The sequence below is a fragment of the Camellia sinensis genome, chromosome 2 (genome assembly GCF_055761805.1).
Source record: "Camellia sinensis isolate YWXY chromosome 2, ASM5576180v1, whole genome shotgun sequence".
Classification (NCBI taxonomy): Eukaryota; Viridiplantae; Streptophyta; class Magnoliopsida; order Ericales; family Theaceae; genus Camellia; species Camellia sinensis.
The window spans coordinates 217,569,244-217,591,772 of NC_138962.1; the positions used below are offsets into that span (position 1 = coordinate 217,569,244).

General features: G+C 33.0%; 1 protein-coding gene across 2 annotated transcripts; it reads left to right on the forward strand.

The window, feature by feature from the left end:
• Positions 1-18,082: 18,082 nt before the first annotated feature.
• On the forward strand, positions 18,083-22,185 carry LOC114257336 (uncharacterized). 2 transcript variants are annotated; one of them, XM_082917015.1, is made up of 8 exons: positions 18,083-18,531; positions 18,619-18,640; positions 20,262-20,318; positions 20,427-20,508; positions 20,666-20,761; positions 20,847-20,971; positions 21,059-21,077; positions 21,702-22,185. In XM_082917015.1, the coding sequence occupies exons 1-8, from the start codon at positions 18,432-18,434 to the stop codon at positions 21,972-21,974; spliced, it is 774 nt and encodes a 257-aa protein (XP_082773141.1). In that variant the 5' UTR covers positions 18,083-18,431; the 3' UTR covers positions 21,975-22,185. The 2 variants fall into 2 exon arrangements, with proteins under 2 accessions (XP_082773141.1, XP_082773142.1); XM_082917016.1 differs by lacking the exon at positions 21,059-21,077.
• Positions 22,186-22,529: the final 344 nt, after the last annotated feature.

Sequence of the window (22,529 nt, forward strand, 5' to 3'; positions counted from 1 at the left end):
TTTTATATCTGTTTAGAAATATCTGTTTTGGGTTATCGATAGAGGATAACTATAATTATTGTAGAAATTGCATGAGAATTAGGTAAATTGAAACTAATCTTTTATTTGTTGTCATTGAATATGACTGTGTTTTAATACATTATATATGTATGACGTTTGAGAGGAAAAATAGAATGTACTCCATGTTTGGGAGTAGAAAGGGGATGAACTCCATTGAATTAAGTTGGTCTGTGTGTTTAGGGTGAAAGTCTCAAAAACCGCGCGTATACATGAGTGCCGATTCCCGCGGACGAAATTTTCATAAAATGGCAAACTTAAAGTGTTTATGTAATGATTGTATTGGTTAGAGAGTCACTGAGTTATAGCCTCAGTTAGGTTGTCTGGATATAAATGGACTTGACTCATGGACTGAGGTGAAATAAATTGTCAAGAAATGAATTAGGATAAAATGGTTTGAGACATGAAACTTGGCACATTATAATTTGTAACAATACGAATGATTTTATCATGGGCGTTATATATGTATACACTGCATACTTATATCTTTGTTAAGATTTATCATTGTGCTTGATTGTCTCTACTTGGCTTTAGCTCACCCTACTTGAGAAAACTATTTTCAGGTGCTGATGATATACCTCCGCCAGGGATTTAGCTTGGGAGGGCAATGGAGCTGAAAGCTCACTTTTGTTCATTATGTATTTACTTTTTTGTACAAGTCTAGGACTTTATTTGTATTGAGCTTCTGACTCATTTTGTTGTAACCAAGCACGACCTTGGAAAGATGTAAGCCATTAGGGCATATGAATATCTGTTTAGCTTCCATTCTTTATTTCGTTTTATTACACAGGCTGTAGATTTAAGATAAACGATTTATGAATGTATATCGTACGTGTCACATTTTGTACATTAACTCTAATAAATGAAAGCTTCGTACTTTATCTATATCACTTTGTACTAGTGTTTGGAGTTGAAATATTATGATTATTTTGAGGGCGTTGCAACTTGGTATCAGAGTGTACCGAGTTTGAATACTTTGGGTACGTAGGAAATGGTTAGTACCACAATGGGTTTGTCTCTCTTGATAGAGACTTTAGTATGTGTGAAGTACTTACATGATAACATGCTTATATGATTATATGGGTACGAGATTTAGTTTCTAGGATGTTGATTGAGTCTACGGGTTTCTGGAAGTCATATTAGAAGAGCACTTGATTACTGCTGTTTCTAATTGGAACTCTAGTAATGCTACGGGACAGTCATTATTCAGGAACGAAATTCGTATGTGTCTATGTGACTATGTGCTTATGTAGAGTGAATTACTGTTGTCCACTACATTAGAACGTGAATGAATTAGTTTCGACACATTTGTAAATGTGCTAATCTCTTTGGCTACCTTTATTAGGATGTGTGGACGTGGACATGGTGGTGGTAGGTGTGGTAGACCTAGAAGGCATGAAGTGTCTTTACCGGATGAAATTCTGGTGCAGAAAGAAGGGATTGGTCAGGCCAATGTGACTGAACTGGTTGGTCAATAGGCTATGGGCGCCTTGGCGCCCAAAATGGCCGAAGCGTTGCGAGAGTCTATGGACATTCTTAGAGCTGAAAATAAAGTCTAGGCCCAAGTAGTTGAGGCAGGGTCATCATTTTTGAAACGAGAGTTTTTCCGGTTGAATCCGGATGAGTTTGTAGGTGGTCCCAATGAGCCATTAAAGGTAGATGAGTGGCTAGAATAGCTAGTGAAGTCGTTCAAGATGCTTGGCATCAAGGACAACCAGTTGAGAGTGACCTTGGCATCCTTTCAGCTGAAGGGAGATACGGGTCAATGGTGGAAGTATGCGCGTAGGCTCATTAGGGTGACTTGGGAGAATTTTTTCAGCGCCTTCCAGGACAAGTTTTTGCCTCTCACTATTAGGGAGAAGTTGAGGGATCAGTTTTCCAAACTAATACAGTTGAACACACCGGTGGCCGAGTTTGAGGCCACATTTACTAGCCTCTCTAGGTTTGCACCAGAGTTAGTGGCGACAGAGGAGAGCCGTTATTTGGAGTTTGAGAAGAGGTTGAGGAATGGGCTCATGTTTAAAGTGGCCGAGTTAATAATTAGGGATTATGGACGCCTTGTGAAGGCGGTGGCTCATCTAAAGCCTGTAATGCAGATGGAGGAGGAGAGGAGGAGGAGGAGAAGATGAGGGGCTCCAAAAGAAGTTCAGATGTTCAGGGAGACAATAAGAGGCAAAGGGGTTCTAACCCCTATTATCCAAGAGAGCTCAGTTAAGGTCCACTTTTCCAGTAACGAGTTCGGGTTTTGAGAGAGGTGGTTAGGGAGATGTCACTTGTTTCAAGTGTGGTAAATTAGGCCACCAGTCTTCAGCTTGCCCACAAAGAGGAGGAGGGCAGCAGTCTGTATCGTCTTCAGCTCGTTCCCAGGGCCAGAGTTAGGAGAGAGGCTAGCCACTCACTTGTTATCAGAATGGGCAGGCGGGGCACATGAAGAGGTTTTGCCCACAATTGGGTGGCACACCTGGTACATCTGGTTTGAGATAGACACAGAGCCACCAGCCGACACAGTCAGCATAGGCCTCGAGGGCTAATCGGAGAGCCTTTTTGGCTCAGTCAGTGCATCAGGCTTATGCTCCGAGGGATGAGCAGGTTGAGTAGAGACCTACAAGGCGTGTGTATGCTGTTACCGTACCAGAACTTATACTAACTTATTCAGTAGTGAAATGTACCTTTTTGTTTTGCAATTCAGTTGCTAATGTGTTGATTGATACAAGGTGTATCCCATTCATTTATCTCGTCTACATTTGCATTAGTTTTGGGGGTTAGAGTTGGCTCAGTTAGCCTCTCCTATCTGTATAGAGTCACCTATTAGTGGCGAGGTTGTTTTGAAGCAAGGGTGTCACGATTGTGACATAGAGGTTGCCGGTCACTGATTTCCTTTTGCTTTTGTGTTGATTGACATGTCTAGTTTTGATGTTATTTTGGGTATGGACTGGTTGTCATCATATCGGGCTATTATAGATTGCTATAGTTAGAGGGTTACTGTATATACCTTGAGCGGTGATTGCTTTTATTTCTTGTGGGACCGGGTTGATAGAGTCTTATCACCAGTGTATGATCCGCGTGGGCGAAGTGAGTTTAGTTCCCTTCTTGCTAACTTCTTGAGTACTGAGTGTGATGAAGTCTGAGTTGAGTTGCCAAGGGTAGTTTGTGAATACCCGAATGTTTTTTTGGATGATCTTACCAGTTTACCACCTCATCGAGAGATTGAGTTCTCTATTGATTTAGTGCCAACATGACATCGATTTCTATGGCACCGTATAGATTTGCATCTGTTGAGTTGAGTGAGTTGAAGATTCAACTCCATGAATTGTAAGATAAGGGTTTTATCCACCCTAATGCTTCACCTTGGGGAGCACCGGCTCTTTTTGCCAAAAAAAAAATGGTACGTTATGACTTTGTATAGATTACTGGAAGTTGAACCGAGTAACTGTTAAGAACAAGTACCCAATGCCTCGTATAGATGATTTGTTTGATCAGTTGAATTGGTCTTGTTATTTTCCTAAAATAGACCTGAGATCGGGTTACCACCAGTTGAGAGTAAGGGAAGAAGATATCCTGAAGACGGCATTCTGTACGCGGCATGGCCATTACAAGTTTCTAGTGATGCCCTTTGGGCTAACTAATTCACCAACTGTGTTTATAGACTTGATGAATTGGATCTTTCGTGAGTTCCTAGACCTTTTCGTGGTCGTCTTTGTGGACGACATTTTGATTTACTCCCTTTCTGAAGTGGAGCACGAGGAACACTTACGGGTAGTACTTGAGTTACTTAGAGCCCACAAACTGTATGCTAAGTTTAGAAACTGTGAATTCTGGTTGAAAGAAGTTAAGTTCTTAGGCCATGTGGTATTCGAGGAAGGGGTAAATGTAGATTATCCAAGATAAAGGCAGTACAAGATTGGGAATAACCTAAGAATGCTTTCGAGATCTGTAGTTTCTTGGGGTTGGTCGGGTATTATCGTAGATTTATGAAGAATTTCTCTAAGCTAGTTTCACCATTGATTAGACTGACGAGGAAAGGGATCACGTTTGTGTGGAGTGAGACTTGTGAGGAGTCTTTTCAAGAGCTTAAGGTTAGACTTACCATTACTCCGATTTTGACTATTTTAGAGAGGATTTGTGCTATTCGGTGTATTGTGATGCCTCAAGGGAAGGTTTGGGTTGTGTTTTGATGCAAGAGGGAAATGTAGTAGTTTATGGCTCGCGACAGTTGAAAACACATGAGAAAAACTACTTTACTCATGACCTAGAATTAGCAGCAGTGACCTTTGCCTTAAAGATTTGGAAGCATTATCTGTATGGTGAAAAGTTTGAAGTGTTTTCTAATCACAAGAGTCTAAAATATCTGTTTACACAAAAAGACTTGAATTTGAGGCAGAGGAGGTGGATGAAAGTCATTAAAGATTATGATTTCGAGTTACATTATCATCCGGGGAAGGCTAATGTTGTGGCCGATGCCTTGAGTAGGAAATCAATTAACAGTGTAGCTTGTATTGCCATACGGGAATGGGAGATGTTGGGTGTTATTAGGTAGTTTGACTTGCATTTTGGCGAGTCCATTGAGTCTACAGCCTTGTTTTCAATAGTTGCACAACCCACACTTGTGAACCGAGTGATAGAGGCACAGAGGGGTGACCTTGAGGTAGAATCCCTCTAGGAGAAGATCTCCAGTGGGAAGGTAGAACGAGGCTTGAATTGTACTCTGACTCGAGTGTTAGATACCTTGATCGTCTTTTCATGTCGGAGTCCTGTCAAGAGGAAGTACTCCAAAAGTTTCACTATTCACGCCTTACGGTGCATCTGGGAGGCACAAAGATGTATCACGGCCTTTGTCGCCAGTTTTGGTGGACAGGGATAAAGAAAGATGTAGCCGTGTTTGTGTTGAAGTGCCTTACTTGTCAACAAGTGAAGGCCGAACATCAAAGGCCAATGGGTTTGTTGCAACCCTTGTCTATAGCCGAGTGGAAGTGGGAGTATATCATGATGGATTTTGTTGTGGGCCTTCCTAAGACTCAATGGGGCAGTGATGTCATTTGGGTGGTAGTGGACCAGTTGACTAAGTCAGTATACTTTATACCTATGCGCGTAAGTAACTCGGTGGATTATCTTGCTTACCTTTATATTAGGGACATAGTGAGGTTGAATGGGGTCCTAGTGACGATTATTTTGGATAGAGATTCACGTTTCACAGCTCGGTTGTGGCAGAGCCTACATAGTGCCTTGGGCATGAGATTGACCATTAGCACTGCGTATCATCCTCAGACTGACGGGCAATCAGAGCACACCATTCAAATTTTAGAGGATATGTTTCGGGGTTATGTCTTTGACTTTAAGGGTTGGTGGGAAAGACACTTGCCCTTAGTGGAGTTTATCTATAACAATAGCTTCCAGTCGAGTACTGGCATGGCACCGTTTGAGGCTTTGTATGGCTGACTATATAGATCCCCTGTGTGTTGGGCAGAGGTGGGTGATGCACCTATGTTGGGTTTAGAGTTGGTTCGAAAGATGATGAAGAAAGTTGCACTTATCCGTAAGAGGTTGGTTATGGCCCAGAGTCGCCATAAAAGTTATGCCGACCGTGGGAGGAGACCTTTGTCTTTTGAGGTGGGAGACCATATCAAATATCACTTAGGAGAGGTTTGATGAGATTTGGAAAGAGTAGGAAGTTATCCCCTCGATTCATTAGGCCTTTTAAGATCCTTGAGCGGATCAGAGAGGTAGCTTATCCTTTGGCCTTGCCGCCACAACTTTCCGAGGTTCATGATGTGCTTCATCTTAGTATGCTTTGAAAATATGAGCCAGATCCGTCACACGTATTGGATTGGACCGACTTAGAAGTAGATGAGGATGCTTCATATGAGGAGAAACCGGTGAGAGTCTTGGATACCCATGACCAAGCTTGGTTAAAGTATTGTGGAAACATCATTGAGTTGAGGAAGCAATTTGGAAACGTGAACTGGAAGTCTGTGAGAAGTATCCGGATTTGTTTGTTGACGTTTGAGCATGTATTAAAATTGTGTTATGTTAATGAAATATGGAAACGTTGTATATGTTGTATATGTTTTGGAAACATGGCTCTAATATAAGCATACTATATGTTTTGAAAAAATGTGAATTGTACTTTCAATATTGAAACTTGTGTATCGAGTTGATGACAATGGATGATCGGAGAGTGGGTCATAGCGATGGAAATGATTGATTATCAATGTTGTTATTAGTTTAAATATAACTTTAAAACTTGATTTGAAATTTTGAGGACGAAATTCCTTAAGGGGGAGATTATAGCGATCCTGGTTTGGACCCGACTCATTTTGTATCTTGGACTTGGGTTTCATGGTTTTGTATTGTTATGTATATCATGTTTCCCTTTATTTCTTATTGAGTTCGAGTTTTTGAGTGTCTTGGATGTGTTTGGAATAGGTTAGTTGCTAGTTGGTTCAAACTGTTGTTGCCTAGAATTTGACTTCTTCGCTCGAACGAAGCTTCTTGCACTCGAGCGAGCTTTGTAAGCTTCTGCAGGCCTACAAAGATACTGGGGAGGTAGTGTCCTTCACTTGAACGAGAGTTCTTGCGCTCGAGCGACGGTCTTTTGTTTGTAAACTTCTAGGAGTGTGCATTCTGTGCTCGAGCGGAACGACTTATTGTGTCTAGTTGCTGGAGCGACAACTCTTGCACTCGAGCAAGCTGCGCGTATATTAGTTCGTAGTAACACCTTTTTTGCATCATTTTTTCATATCTTTTTCCTCAAAACCCTAGATCGACTAAAACCTAACTTCTCTTTACAAATACTCCTAGATCTAAGGATATCTCTACCCTACTCTCTTTGATAAAAAGATAGAGCACTCCAGGGGTTCTCTTTTGATCCAAATAAAGCTTGGTTTCTGTGTCTTTGAAGTTTCTCCACTTCTTCTTTGGTCTTCTAAGCTTGAGGTAGGGACTTTCTACACTCTCCTATGATTTTTAACTTAGATATTTGTTGATCGTGTAAATAATGTTGAGATTTAGAGGATTTTAGAAAAACCTACGGTTTTGGTTTAAAGTCTAAAGAGGGGTTTTCAAATAAAGGTATTGAGAATGATTATGGGTGTAGATATGAGGATATGTTGTGTTAAATTTGTTGATTTTGGCACATGGATTGGATTTGGAATTGGAAAAAAATGGAGTTTTGCCCTAAAATGTTTCAAATAATTATTTTGTATAAATAATAAAATTGGTATAGGAAATATGAAATTAGATAGATGTTTATATAAATGGTGGAGTTGGATACTTGTTATCTCTCACCTATGGAAATTTGAATAGTTTATCTATTTTGGAGATTGTATATCTGTTTAGAAATATCTGTTTTGGGCTATCGGTAAAGAATAACTATGATTGTTGTAGAAATTGCATGAGGATTAAGTGAATTGAAACTAATCTCTTACTTGTTGTCATTGGATATGATTGTGTTTTAATACATTGTATATGTATGACATTTGGGAGGAAAAAATGGAATGTACTCTATGTTTGGGAGAAGAAAGAGATGGACTTCATTGAATTAAGTTGGCTTGTGTGTCCAGGGTGAAAGTCCCAAAAATCGCCCGTATACATGGGTGCCGATTCCCGCGGACGAAATTTTCATAAAATGACAAACTTGAAGTGTTTATGTAATGATTATATTGGTTAGAAAACTATTGAGTTGTAACCTCAGTTGGATTGTCTTGATATAAATGTAGATTAGGTGAATTGAAACTAATCTCTTATTTGTTGTCATTGAATATGACTGTGTTTTAATACATTTATATGTATGATGTTTAGAAGGAGAAATTGAATGTACTCCATGTTTGGGAGAAGAAAGGAGATGGACTCCATTGAATTAAGTTGGCCTATGTGTCTAGTCCCGAAAATCGCACATATACAAGGGTACTGATTCCCGCGGACAAATTTTTTGTAAAATGACAAACTTGAAGTGTTTATGTAATGATTGTATTGGTTAGAGAACCACTGAGTTATAGTCTCAGTTAGGTTGTCTGGATATAAATGGACTTGACTCATGGAATGAGGTGAAATGAATTAAGATAAGATGGCTTTGAACATGAAACTTGACATATTATAATTTGTAACAATACTAATGATTTTATCATGGGCTTTATATATATATATATATATATACACTGCATACTTATATCTTTGTTAAGATTCATATATTGTGCTAGATTGTCTCTACTAGGATTTGGCTCACCCTACTTAGTAAAACCATTTTCAAGTGCTGGGAATATACCTCCACCAGGGACTTAGCTTGGGAGGGCAGTAGAGCTGAAAGCTCATTTTTGTTCATTATGTATTTACATTTTTGTACAAGCCTAGGGCTTTATATGTATTGAGCTTCTGACCTATTTTGTTGTAACCATGCATGGCCTTGGAAAGATGTAAGCCATTAGGGCATATGAATATCTGTTTAGCTTCCATTATTTATTTCGTCTTGTAACACATGCTATACATTCAGGATAAACGATTCATAAATGTATATCGCATGTGTCGCCTTTTGTACATTAATTCTAATGAATGAAAGCTTTGTACTTTATCTACATAACTTTGTACTAGTGTTTGGAGTTGGAATATTATGATTATTTACAATTTTTCTAAAAATCAATATCTCAAACCCTACTTTTAATTATCAATTCAATTTCCCAATCTCATTTAATTCTTGGTTAATCATGATATCCCTAAATCTTTTTTATCAAAATTAATTTAGGAGTTTAACAATTAAATTAGTTTAATTTACTGTTTGTTCCTGTGGATCGATACCTGAACTTTCCATTATTTTAAGAAATTTGGTATAGTTTAGTGTTTATATTTAGTGTATGAAACGATCCATTAGATATTATGGGGTATTTTGGGAAGTGGGTTGAAAGCCACTTCTCAGCTTTTAACCTACTTCCTCTCTTACACCCCCTCCAAAAAAAAAAGGTTAGAAAGTCAAAAAAAAAGTCAAAATGCCAGTTTTTAACCATTTTCTCAAAACACTCCATATATTATCAATTTTTGTGTTATTGTTTTGTATCATCTTTTATACTAACAATTAATTTTTTATTGAGAGAAATACTATTTATCATTGAATTTATTTCCCTTTTTAAATAGTACATTAATGTGTATTTGGGAGAAAAAAATTAGGTATACACCTAACTTTTAATATATGTGGTGTTTGTTTGGAATGATTCAAACATGAGATAGGACTAATAGTCCATTTGAATTAATAATCTGTTGTTTGATTCAAAATTTGTTTAATGAATGAATAGTCCATCCAAACTATGAATCCCAAATCTATGGGATTGTTCCCATGGGGGGTTGAAATACAATCCATAGGATAACTCTTCCCATGGGGATTAGGTAGTGAAATTACATTTTTGACCCTCTATTATTTAATATCTCTTTAAAAATAAAATTTATTTATTAAATTATTTATACTTAATAAATTTATTTATTAAATTATACTTAATAAATAAATTTTTTAAATTATACCTAATAAATTTTATTTATTAAATTATTTATTTTAATAATCATATGGTATTAATTATACTTAGTAAAGTAAAATAAAATTTAAAAATCTCAACTACAAATTAAAATAAATTTATGTAATTTTTATTAATATTCTATTTATTTAATTTTTTAAAAGTTCTAGTAAAAAAATTAAATAAAATTTATAATTCAAATTTAATATTCCTATTATTTAGTAAATAATTCAAAAGGGCAAAATAGTCTTTTAAGTATTTATCATTTTTCATAATATCCCAAACAAACATAGGATTTAATACAATAGTTCAATCCAGAAATCTAATCCTATGACTAACAAACATAGGATAAAAATTCAGTCTAACTAAATAGTTTGGAATAATGTATTCTAGGACTAACAGTCAGGTAGATTACAATCTCCTCTTATCGAGTCCGTCTAAACAAACATGCCCATAGTGAATAAAGTGATTGCCTTCGAAACCTAACTCATAATTTCAAAGTTATTAGACCAAAATTTTACATTTGTCCCGAGACTTTTTATATGTATTTATATAAATAAAATCATGTATATATAACACTAAAATACAACATAGGATCAAAGAGTAGTAAAATATAATAATTTAGGATTTTATTTTATTTTTTTTGATAAATAATAATTCAGTATTTTATAACTATTCTCTTTATCATTTAAAAATAATTATTAAAAGACAAGTAATATTTTATTATCAACAATGATAGAAATTACTAATTTTGAAACTCTAAAAAGACCACTAATGACATGACACTAAATAAAAAAAAGTAAAAAAATACAACACCAAGATCAAAACATTAAATTATTCATGATGAAACTCACTTTCACATCATTAGTGATAGTACTAATTAGGGCTCTCAATTATTTTCCTTTTATCATATACCTCTGTAATAAAGAAAGTACTATGCATGGTTTTCAACAAAGAATCAAACATATATTTTGAAATTTTAATAAAAAAAAATTAAATTTACATAAAAATTGATTGGACAGCACTAGCCATTTCCACTTTCAAGAATTTTGTTTTGTTCTGATAATAGGGTCTAAAGTCTAGGTTTGTCACAGCCAACTCTAAACTGGTCCTTACGGCAATGATTTTTATTCCCTAATTTCTCATTCCCTTATACTCTTAATTATTATTGATTACAAGTATTTTGAGTGGTGCTATCAATACAAAAATTAAATATATAAAAAATTATAAACACTCATATAATTATAAACTCTAAATTGTATAAGATCCACAATCATATGAGTATTTATGATCCATTTTATATTTGACTTACTTGTTTTTAACATTTTTTAAAGATTAATAATTGTAGTAAAAACTTTGATCTTCTTTATTTTATTTATGTAATTATCATATCTATGTCTAAAAAAATATTGATGACAAATATAATTTTAAAAATAAATATTTAAAAAATATATAAATATATTAAAATCATATGACTTTATTTATCAAATTAATTTAATTTTTTTATTTATTTACGAAACATCTACGCAAAATACCTAAACAATTAATATATTAATAATATCCACCATGTGAATCCGAAACACTCCAATCTTTTGAAATGTTGGTATTTGGATCGGATGCCGACCCATTAATTTGAATGAATGGTCACAACCATTGGGTGGTGATGGGGTGTTTTCCAAAAAAAGAGCGCTGATAGGGGCCTCGAATCCGAGGCTCGAATTTGCCTCGAAAGTGCCTTTTTTTTTCTTTTTTTTTTTTTTTTCTTTTTTTGACTTTGTGTATTATTTTTTTTGTTTATTTTATTTTTTTAGGGTGGTTATATGTAGGAATGTATCAAAAAAATTAAATATTTCGTACCAGTTCATCGTATAAAAATATATAAAATTAATAAATTGATCAGTCAATTTTGGATCAGTCAATTTTATCACTCAACCAGTCTAACCTAATTGATTGATCACTGCTGGTTAAAATTTATTAATTCCATATAATTTTGTATGATGAGTTGGTGCAGGATGTCTAATTTTTTGGCACACCCCTACATATGACTACCTTTAAAAAAAATAAAAATAAATAACACAGCCCAATAAATAAAATAAAATAAAATAAAAAAATTTATCAGTCAATTTTATCATTCAATCAGTCTAACCCAACTCACTTGCAAAATATCTAATTTTTTATCACATCCCTATACATAAACTATCCTTGCAAAAAGAAAAGAAAAAAAAAAATACACAACTAGCTGTCTTAAGTTAAAAGAAAAAAAAAAAAAAAAAAAAATAGGATTCGAGGCAAATTCGAGGCCTCAGATTCGAGGCCTCAGGCATTTCCGTTTGGAAAAATAGTTAAAAGTTAATTTTTTAAATTTTTTTAAAAAATTATATAAAAAATATGAGAGATGATATAATTTAAAATAAATTAAAAATTAAGAAACAACTTTTAACTCATTCCTCAAAAGATGCAGATCATTGCATAGTGGTGGCTCTGTCTATTGGGTTGTGTCCTAAGAAAGGTGATTATTGGGTGCACTAATCTCTTCTCTCTCATTCTAAAACATATTTGTAAGTGTGTGAAAAATACATGTGTTGTGGAATTGGGAATATTTGTTTAATTACTGTAACAGTCTTCTACTAAGGAAAAATTCTCGGGTACAGATAGGATGTAATATAACATGTTACATAGTGTCTTCAACTAATAAGAGAAGAGAAAGTTACCACATGACACCTACCCTATCTGCACCCACAAATTTCTCTTTATTGAGACTTAAAAAATACAAATTAACAAAATCACATAAAATGTCTTTTGAATAATTACTGGGTTAAAATACGCTCCTAATCCAATTCGCTTTTGCTTGCACATACACTACAACATATAAGAGTTTTTGAAAATAAATTTTTTGTTCTCTATAAATGAAAATTTTGTTACAAAAGATATTTAGGGACCAATTTCTATTGTTGTGAGGATAGTCGCTAAAAGTTCGTTCCGAAAAGTCAAAAATAAAGCTTTTATCGATAAAATTTTGAAAATGTCACTAATAAATACACTAATGGTTTATTTTTTGAGACAAAAAATTTGGTCCAAAAAAGATGTTAAAAATGTAATAACCACACTTTTCATAACAAAAATATTTAGACCCTAAAAAATAAGTTTGTCCCTAAATTTTAATTTCTAAAATTTTAATTTTATGTGATGATATTTTTCCTACATGAAACAAATGGAGGCAAAAAAGAGGGAATGAGAAGCCTTTTCAAGACAATGGAAACAGCTAAATAACAGTACATGTTGGGCATGCTAAGTTTAAAAGGCATAAAGGATCATTGAAAAGGATGACAAAAACTACCACTCTTTGCTCGTTAAATTTTTCTTTCTTTCTTGATCTACTACCAATCCATTTTGAGATATTTATATATTGGGTAAAAAAGAAGTAGATTAACTTAAAAAGTGGAGTACAAAAGTGTGTAGGGTATCTAAAGATACCCTTTTAAAGGAGTCCAGATCCCCTCCTTGAGCCCCCTCCTTCATTCCCTCCTTGCAGGAGCTTTCGGGTCCACTTTGAGGCCCAGTTTTGATAATCCGAACCGTTCATATTTTTAGATTTATTCAGTATATTATACCTGTAAAAAATCAAGTTGATCGGATATCAGAAAGTATGCGTTCAGAAAATTGGGACTACAAACTATTTTTTAATAAACAGTTTTCCGAACACATACTTTATGATATTCGATCAACTTGATTTTTTACAGGTATGATATACTGAATAAATCTAAAAATATGAACGGTTCGGATTATCAAAACTGTGCCTCAGAGTGGACCCGAAGGCCCCTGCAAGGAGAGAATGAAGGAGGGGCTCAAGGGGAGGATCCCAATTCCTTTTAAAGGGGGAGATACCCTATAAGCTTCTATCAATTGTTTAGCCCTTTTTGGGTACAAAATGGCAAGCATATGCAACAAAGAGTGAGGGGGCCTTGGGTGATAGGCTTTTTTATTTTTTATTTATTGTGATATTGAGAAGAATATGAGAATTCAGATGGGATTTGTTGAACACTTTTTTAGGTTTTTTTATTTTTTATTTTTTTTAAAGAAAAAATAGATGTAAAATGCGAGATGAAATTAGGTGGATTTTTTTTCTCTTATTAACCCAATCATGTAATCTCATTATTATATTATGAGCAAACAAAATTGTTTTTCAGAAGTTAGGAAGAGAGTTTCAATAGTGCATCTATTAAGGTCTAATAATGTTTGTTAGAGAGTATTTCCACATAGGTCCTGTTAACTACTGCTCGGTCAATTTTCACTAGGAACTGAATAATTTTGTAAAGTTAAAACCTCCATACAAATTTCACATATTCCCATAAACTTTAACGTGTTTCATGCATTTCTTACATATTTCAGTACAATTAGTATATATTTACTAGCAGTAAAAGGAAAACTATAAGCAAATGTCATGGTTCAAATATCATCAATTATAAAAATAGGAATACTACAAATTCAGAATAATATATCTAGAATTTATCCAAAAATATTAACATGTGATTCAAATTCATTCTGCACATAGACAGGCCCGACCCTGAGATTGTCAGGAGCCAAAACCGATAATCAACTAATAAACAACACTAGATTATTTGGGATCCTTCACATATTTTTTTTTTTCATTCAATGAAATTTTTTTAATTGGTTTATTGACTTATTTTTTAATTGACCTTTGATAGGGCAGCGTGGAGAAGAATGATTCATGTAGCTGATCTTATTTGATGTGACTTAAGGCTTGGTTTGGTTTGGTTTGATTTGGTTTTTATTGACTTATTTTGGGAAACAATTTGCCATCAACTGCAAATGATTGAGCACTTCAATTGTTTTATTGACTTCTTTTGGCAATCTCTCTTTCAAGACTTTTAGCTCCCTCAATAAATCTCTTCCATCAATATCGGAAATCTCACCATGTTTTAAAAATTCCTCAAGGTTCACACACCCGCCTTCAACAATCCATTGCTACAATTTTTCAAGTCAAACGAAAAGCCAAAGCTTGCCTCATATATTTTGAATCGTTCAAACCTATTTTTGAGTGAACATAGGGCGTGATCAATAAAATAGAAGTAACCAACTCTATGTTAGTTTGGGCCTTTTAATTTTGAATGGGCTTTTTAATTTTTTAATGGGTCAATTTATTTTAAGTTAGTTTGATCATTCTTTAATTTTTTTTTGACTTAAAACCTACCTAATATATTACACTAAACTATAATAGGAGGGACATTTTTTTTAGATTTATTTTGAAGAGTCATAAGTCATGGCCTAGTGGGCCTATGCCCAGGGCCGGCACTGCACATAAACCCTACAATACACAATTTCAATCTACATCACACAACTCATTCTGGTTCAAAATCTAGGATCCTAAATCTGGTCCTAGACTTATTCATATAAAAAATAAAAAATTCTAAAAACAAGAACTTTAAACAAATATTTTTGTTTTGTTTCTAACAAGATTAAAGTTTTGATGAGCTCACAAACTACAGGATAACCTTCCCATTCCAGAAATCAGTTGGGATTCTTTGTCCAAAAGGGTATTTATCTTTATCTCTCATTATTTACAATTACATAATTTATTTATTTTTTAAATCAGAAATTAATTAAAACTCAGAGTGAATCCCTCTAACAAAAGATAGAAACATCAATGAGCTTTCATTGAAGTTGCAATTGACTTCCATACACGTTGTGCCTACTTGTTCTGAAATCTCGTAAATAAAGTCAAACTATTTTTAAAAATAGTTTGTTTAGATGCAACTTTTAATAATTTATGATCTAAGATTGTAGCATGGTCAAAGAAAAAATCAATTAAGATTAAAAGTTGGCTTATCAAACAAATTATTTCTTTATGAGGTATGATGTATGAGTTTGAGTCTTACCTATTATCTGATGATGTAGCTTCTCTTTTTTCTATTCGTCTGCTACTGATTGTAAAATAAATAATAATAAAAAAAAATTCAATGGCTCTATTTAATTGGTACTACTTTTAAAATTTTTGTTATTGTTTTTCATGCTTTTGGAAGTAATGAAAATTTTAGAAATAATCAGCATTTTTGTTTTTGTGCAAAAATAAAAGATTTTACAATAGGGTTGTTTTTAGAAAATAAAATAGGATTTTCAATTAATTATTGCAATTCCATATGATGCTTTTTCAAATTGTAGTAGAGAGGAAAGAAAGGACAAGATAGAGTGGGAGAAAAGAATGAACCTGTAAGGAGGCTTCATCGGTAATGGAGCTTTAGCAATGTGGGGCTTCAATAGTCTGGACAATGGCATGTTGAAGAGATTCTGACGTGCATTTTCGAAAGTAATGGAATCTGGATTAAGGTTTCACAAGTGGTGATAAGGTATAGATAATGATAGTGGTAGTGATGGTACCGAAGTCTTAGATGACTGTAGATAAAAATAATTGAGGGATTAAAACTCAAAGGGAAAAGGTTATTATGTTTGTAGAAAGAGATTAAAGAGAGAGAGGAAGCGGAGAAAGAAAAAAGGATGGGAAAAGGTTGAAGGGGCAAATGAGGGTTGGAGAGACACCGTCGATAATTAGAGGGGATGAGAGAGGAATTGACAACGGCGAGAAAGATTGAGAAGGATTACAAATCGCATAGGATTATAAGAAAGTAAGGAGCAGAATGGACAAAATTTTTTTTTTATGTCTGTTTTAATAATTTTATAAATTTTTTAATGTCTTTATCATTTTTTTTGGAAACTTTATATGTTGCATTTTTTTCTTTTATTCTCTCATTGAATTGTTCTTTTCATTTTATGGCAATTTTTTTTTTTATAATTTTAATAATATAAAAGAAGAAAATACCAAAAACAAAAAAATGCCCAATAAAGTTGATAACAACTATAATGTCAAATCACCCACCAATATCGATAGTCAATCATTTCGTCATTACGCCAAAAAATAAAATGAAAAATAATCCAATGTGAGCTGTAATTCTATTTTCTAAGCAAGCCCAACGACACCGTATTATTGATTCACCTCATGTCAGCTTTTCTAATTTACGTGAAGTTTTATTTTGATATTTTAATTATGTTTCAATATTTTTTTGGAGATTTTTTTTGAAATTTTCAATATTAAAATTTTATAAGATGACCGACATCTAATATTTTTATAATAGTTGAGTTCCTTCAATATTTTTATAGAGAAAATTTAACATAGAAAAATTTCATTAAAATACAGTGAAATTTCTTTGGCATGATCACAAAGAAATTTCATCGAGGAACCTTAACTAATGAAAAAAATATTGAACTTCTCCTATTACCCAAAATTGGAGATTAATGTTTTACTAATTTTTCTTTTTATTTTCCTTGCCAATTATTATTAGAATTTTAGATGAAAAAAGGTAATGTGTAACTCATGTGAGAATTTTAACAATTTTTTTTAAACAAAAATAAATAAATAAATTATACTAGTAACTTTTATAATTTGTTTTTCAAATTCTACTTTTATATATATATATATATATGTATGTATGTATGTATGTATTTGAATTGATTGATTTTTATTTTGATCGGTCTAAATTCACCAGCATTTTTTTTCAATTCAAAATGTTAGGCCTAGTTTGGGAAGACTAAATAAGTGCACTTTTTGACTTTTTATGAAATATGGGTTGAGTTTGAGTTGGGTTTGAAGTGATGTATTAGAGAGGTGATGTGACTTAAATAAGATGATATGACTTAAATAGGATAGTGACTTTTTGACTTTTTGTCTTTTTTCAATCTTCCCAAACTAGGCCTTAATGTGGAGACCACATTAAAAAGAAATAAAAAGATGTGAGATCTAAATTAATAAAATTAAAATTGATTTTCAACAGCACTATATGCATAGAAAATTTATTTTAAACACTCATCAGAAAATAAATTAATAGATTATATTTATTATAAAATCAACATCTATTAATATTAAATTTACATTTCACTTTTAAAATAAATAATTTTTCATAATTGAGTAACATTTTATTTTATTTTATTTTAGTGGTGCGTGCCATGAAAGCATTTTAAAGTTCCTTCGCGCCCACCCCAATAATATACATCCAACAACGTGGATCCTCATAATAACCAAAAACAACGGTCAAGATTAATTTCACACCATATTAAGCTACGTCTAATTGTACCTTATACAAATTCCATCGCCTTTCCCAGCAACACATCCGAATTTTCTTAGCTGTCGCTTCGTATTTTGAATATTATTTTATTCTTTACAATAAATTACAAATACACCTTAATCTACTTAAAATATAAATTGACTCATATAATTTTAAAAATTATACCATATTTTTTTAAGTTTTTAATGGTATAATAACTGACTCATTTTATCAACAAATCACAAAATTAATTAATAATTTTTTAAATATCATATATATATTAATTAATAATTTTATTATTATATAAGAGAATAGTTTAAAATTTTATTTTTTAATTAATTTTATTAATTAAAAAATTTCTATTTATATAATATTTATAATTTTTTAAATTATAATTATAATTTATATTTTAAACAAATTAGAGGATGTATTTGTAGTTTGCCCCTTATTCTTTAATTGTTCAAAGTTCAAAATTTCCTATTGGCTGTGTTCTTCATTCTAGCCAATCAAAAAACGCTGCCAGAACCCCAATAAATAAATCTATATGTATATATATCTATATGTATATGTATATATATATATATATATATATATATGTATAAACCCATAAAACGCAGACTTTCTGAGTCTTCGTCATCTTCATCTCTCTCTGCGTCTCTCTCTGCGTCTCTCTCTCTCTAGTTATCACTTTCTCTCTCTAGAAATCTTTGTTTCTTCTGTAGAATTAGGGCTTGGTTGAGACTTTGAAGGAGGTTTCAATTGGTATACAATGGCTTCTCAGGCTCATCTAGACAAAATGACGGTTCGTCAGAACTATCGGAACCTCTGGCACACTGATCTCATGAGATCCATCACTGCCGATCCTGCTTGTAAGAATTTTTTATTTTTGTGATTTTTTTTTTGTTCTTTTTCAATTTTTTGTTTGATTTCTGATTGTGTTTTGTTCTTACTTTCAGATTGCTGTTTCTCGGCGCTCTGGTTAGTACTTTGATCTCTGTTTTTTTTTTTTTTTTTTTAATTTTTTTTTTTTAAGCTTGGCTGTTGATTGTTGAGAGAAAGAGGAAAAGGAAGTTTGAATCTTATGCATTGTTGTTAGGTATCTGAGAAAAAGGAAGGAAAAGGAAATTGAAAGTTTTGAACTTTCTTCACCGTTTCACTGCATATAAAACAGTAATTAAAATAAATAAATAAATAAATAGAACTTTTTGAATGGATTCTTGTATTCTGAAAATAGGGGGAGAACACAGGATTGAAAATCTTCGCTCAAGATGGCCTGTTTACACTTATTTTGGTTACTTATATGTCATAATTTTTCTTTTGAAATTTGTTAATTAGTGCATGACATATTGTGTATAGTTCTGGTATTTTGGGGTTTTTATATTGAATCTGTTGTAATGTGCTTTTATTTTGTGCTTCGATCTTTTAGTGAATAATAGATGGATGGTTTGGTTTGGTTTGGTAATAGATGGATGGTTTGCAGTAGAGCATCTCCAATCCTTTCTCTTTCTTCATCAAATTTGAGTGAAAATTTGGTCAAACACTTGATTTGATATACAACATTCCAATCTTTTTTCTTTTCTTTTTTTTAATCAAATCTTTTTAAAAATTCCAAACTTATCCTAAATATGACTCTTTTTAAATACCTGTTTTACCCATTTTTGACGAAAGAAAACCACCTCCAATTCTTACTCCTTTTAAAACTTCATCAAATCTGAGTAAAAATATGACTCTTGGGAATTTGGCTAATGATTTGGTGAAAAAATTGCCTTTCTTTTGATTTGATAAAATGGTTGGAGCACATGGTCATTTTTTCATCGAATTTGAATTTGATGTAAAATTTGATGAACGATTGGAGATGTTTAATCATTTATGTTATTTCCTTTTTTGGTAGTTTTTGCAAATAGGCATTCTACATCAGATAACAGGCTTGTTATTGTCAGAAATAGGTTTTTTTTTTTTTTTTTTTTATCAGCCATTGTCAGCTATATTTTATCTTTGTGTGAACTCGTATAAATTGAAAGAAATTTTGCATGTTCAAAGAGAAGTTTTTTTTTTTTTTTTATTGGGTTTTTTTGTTTCCACTAAATACTTGAATTGAATTAGTCAAACTTCTAGCAATGGGTAGAGCTATCTCTTTGGGAAGGAAAAGGAAATTAGCACTACAGAATAGTTTAAGAAGGATCTTGATATTTCTCCTCAACAACTATTGGAATAGGAGAGATCTCAACATCTTAATATAGACGAAAAAGAACAAGTAATGAAGAAGTGAGTGAATCTTCCTGGCACCTCTTTGGTTGATATTGCGATCCGACTCACCTAATCTGCCAGACTGTCTTTTAGTCCCGAAATTCTATCCCTATTTCCTCCTTTCTCTCTATATTTTGCTCTTATATGTCCAAAATCTACATAATAAAAGAAAATTGTCATTCCTTACCTATAACAAGCTTGAAATCTAACCACTTCTCACCATAAGCTATTATTTTCTTATTCAGCTTTGCTTGTTTGTTTCCGAATTTATGAACAATGAATTACTTGGAAATACTTTCCATATGTTAGTGGTCTTGCTACTAGCCTAATTAATTTCTCTCATTTACTGCAGTGCTCCCTGTGTATCTTACATGCTCCGCAAACGAGCTCTTTATGGTGACATGTCAAGGTAATTGATGTTTTTATTATTATTAGATAAAAAAGAGATCTTTTGCTGTTTATTGTTCTCAAGTGTATATATATATATATTTTAAATTTAAATTTTTTTGTTATATAGGTACACATGCTGTGGTGGCTATATGCCTTGCAGTGGTCGGTGTGGAGAAAGTCAATGCCCAGAACTTTGTCTTTGCACCGAGGTGAGAGCTTCATATGATCTTGCTCCTTATGTGTTTGATATGTTGATTTGATTCATCACTTGAACTCTACTCTCATTTGCTTTCGTCTCACTCCATTTCTATTAATTTTAATATCAATGTCTCTATCTGTCTCTCATGCTTTGCTCTATCTGTCCAGGTTTTCCTTTGCTTTGCAAATTCAGTTGCATCAACACGCTTCATGTTGCAAGATGAGTTCAACATACAGACCACCCAGTGCGATAATTGCATTATTGTACTCTCTCTCTCTCTCTCCCCGAGTATACAGATCTCATTGCTTAAATATCTGTGTCACTCATATGCATTGACTTGTTCTATAGGGATTCATGTTCTGCCTACAACAGTTAGCCTGTATATTTTCCATTGTTGCTTGTGTTACTGGAATGGAAGAACTTCAAGAGGCTTCTCAGATACTGTCCTGTTTGGCAGATATGGTTTATTGCACGTAAGACCTTTAATGCACCCCTGTCAACAACCTTAGCCAACAAGACTCAAAAATCTTGTACTGAATATACTGTTTATGTTGTTGCAGGGTTTGTGCTTGTATGCAGGTAAGTTACAAGATAATCAAAATAGCTTTTGTGTGTGTGTGTGTGTGTGTGTGTGTGTTTTTGGTTTTTTTTTACCTGAGCATTATTTTCTTAAGCAGCCACTTCATTTTGGACCTGTTTTTCTCAACAAAAAATTATTTCGTTGTTGTGATCCATCTAGTATAAATTTTTTGTTTTTGAAGTTTTCAATCTTTCACAGAAAATTTAATAGTAAAATTAGATGGTTAAGGTCATTTTTGGATAAATTATACTTTGCCCCCTTCAAGTTTTACAGTTTTCTCACTATGGTTGTTAAAGTTTATTTTTTCCCACTTTAATCCCAAATATTTGTAATCCAAATTTGCATAATAATGTGTGATTATGCCATGTGGCAGATGACGTAGCATTTTCTATCTAAAACAGGATGAAAGTTGATTGTTAAGAGTAAAATGGAAAAAATTAGTTATGTTAGGAATTAAAGTGGAAAAAAAAAAAATTTTAAGAGCCAAAATAAGAAAACACTATTACTTAATTCGAGGGCCGAAGTACAAGAGAAAGGGCTCTCTATTACTTGATTCAAGGTTTTTCAGGTCCTTTTTCCATTCTCATAATTAAGTGATACACTGTTGTGGATGAGCAATGCAGACACAACACAAGGTTGAGATGGACAAAAGAGATGGCAAGTTTGGACCACAACCGGCAATGGCAATACCTCCTGTTCAACATATGTCGCGTATGGATCAGCCATTTCCTCCCTCAGTCGGATACCCACCTCAACAACCATATGGCTATCCACCACCACCACCTCAACAACCATATGGCTATCCTCCACCACCACCACCACAAGCCCAATACCCACCAGCTGGTTATCCTCCACCTGCCGCAGCTTATCCTCCACCAGCTGGTTATCCCAGGTGATCTTTCAAATTAATTCATGTTGATGTGAGCAAAGGAAAGTAGTATTCATGACAAAGATGCATTTGAGAGATTGTCAGCTTTGTGTGTGATTTGATTGAATACAACTCCGGATATACAATTTGTGTGCTCTTCTTTTTATTTTAATTGTAAGAAATTAAGTTGTAGTGGTTTGGTGTTTTATATCAATAAATAATGAGTTTGTTTTTGTCAATGCCTCTGAAATTCGTGAAAATGATTGATATGAGCTAAAATTGCTAAAAGATGCTTTAGAAGTGCTTTGAATTTAGCTATTGCCAAATAGAAAAATTATTTGTTATGGTTTTCATTTGTGATGAATTGGGATTTGAGATATTTTTGACTTCAGCACAGTTCGATTTCCCATCTCAACAAAATTGTCGTATGGTTGGGGGCTTGTTTGGTAAAATTTACAATTTTTTGTTTATATTTATAAAAATGTTATGGACTGTGAACAAAACTTATTTGATGTTTATTTTCATTTTTTTAAAATTATAAATAATTTACAATTTTTTTTGTATAAAAAAAAATAATTGGTTT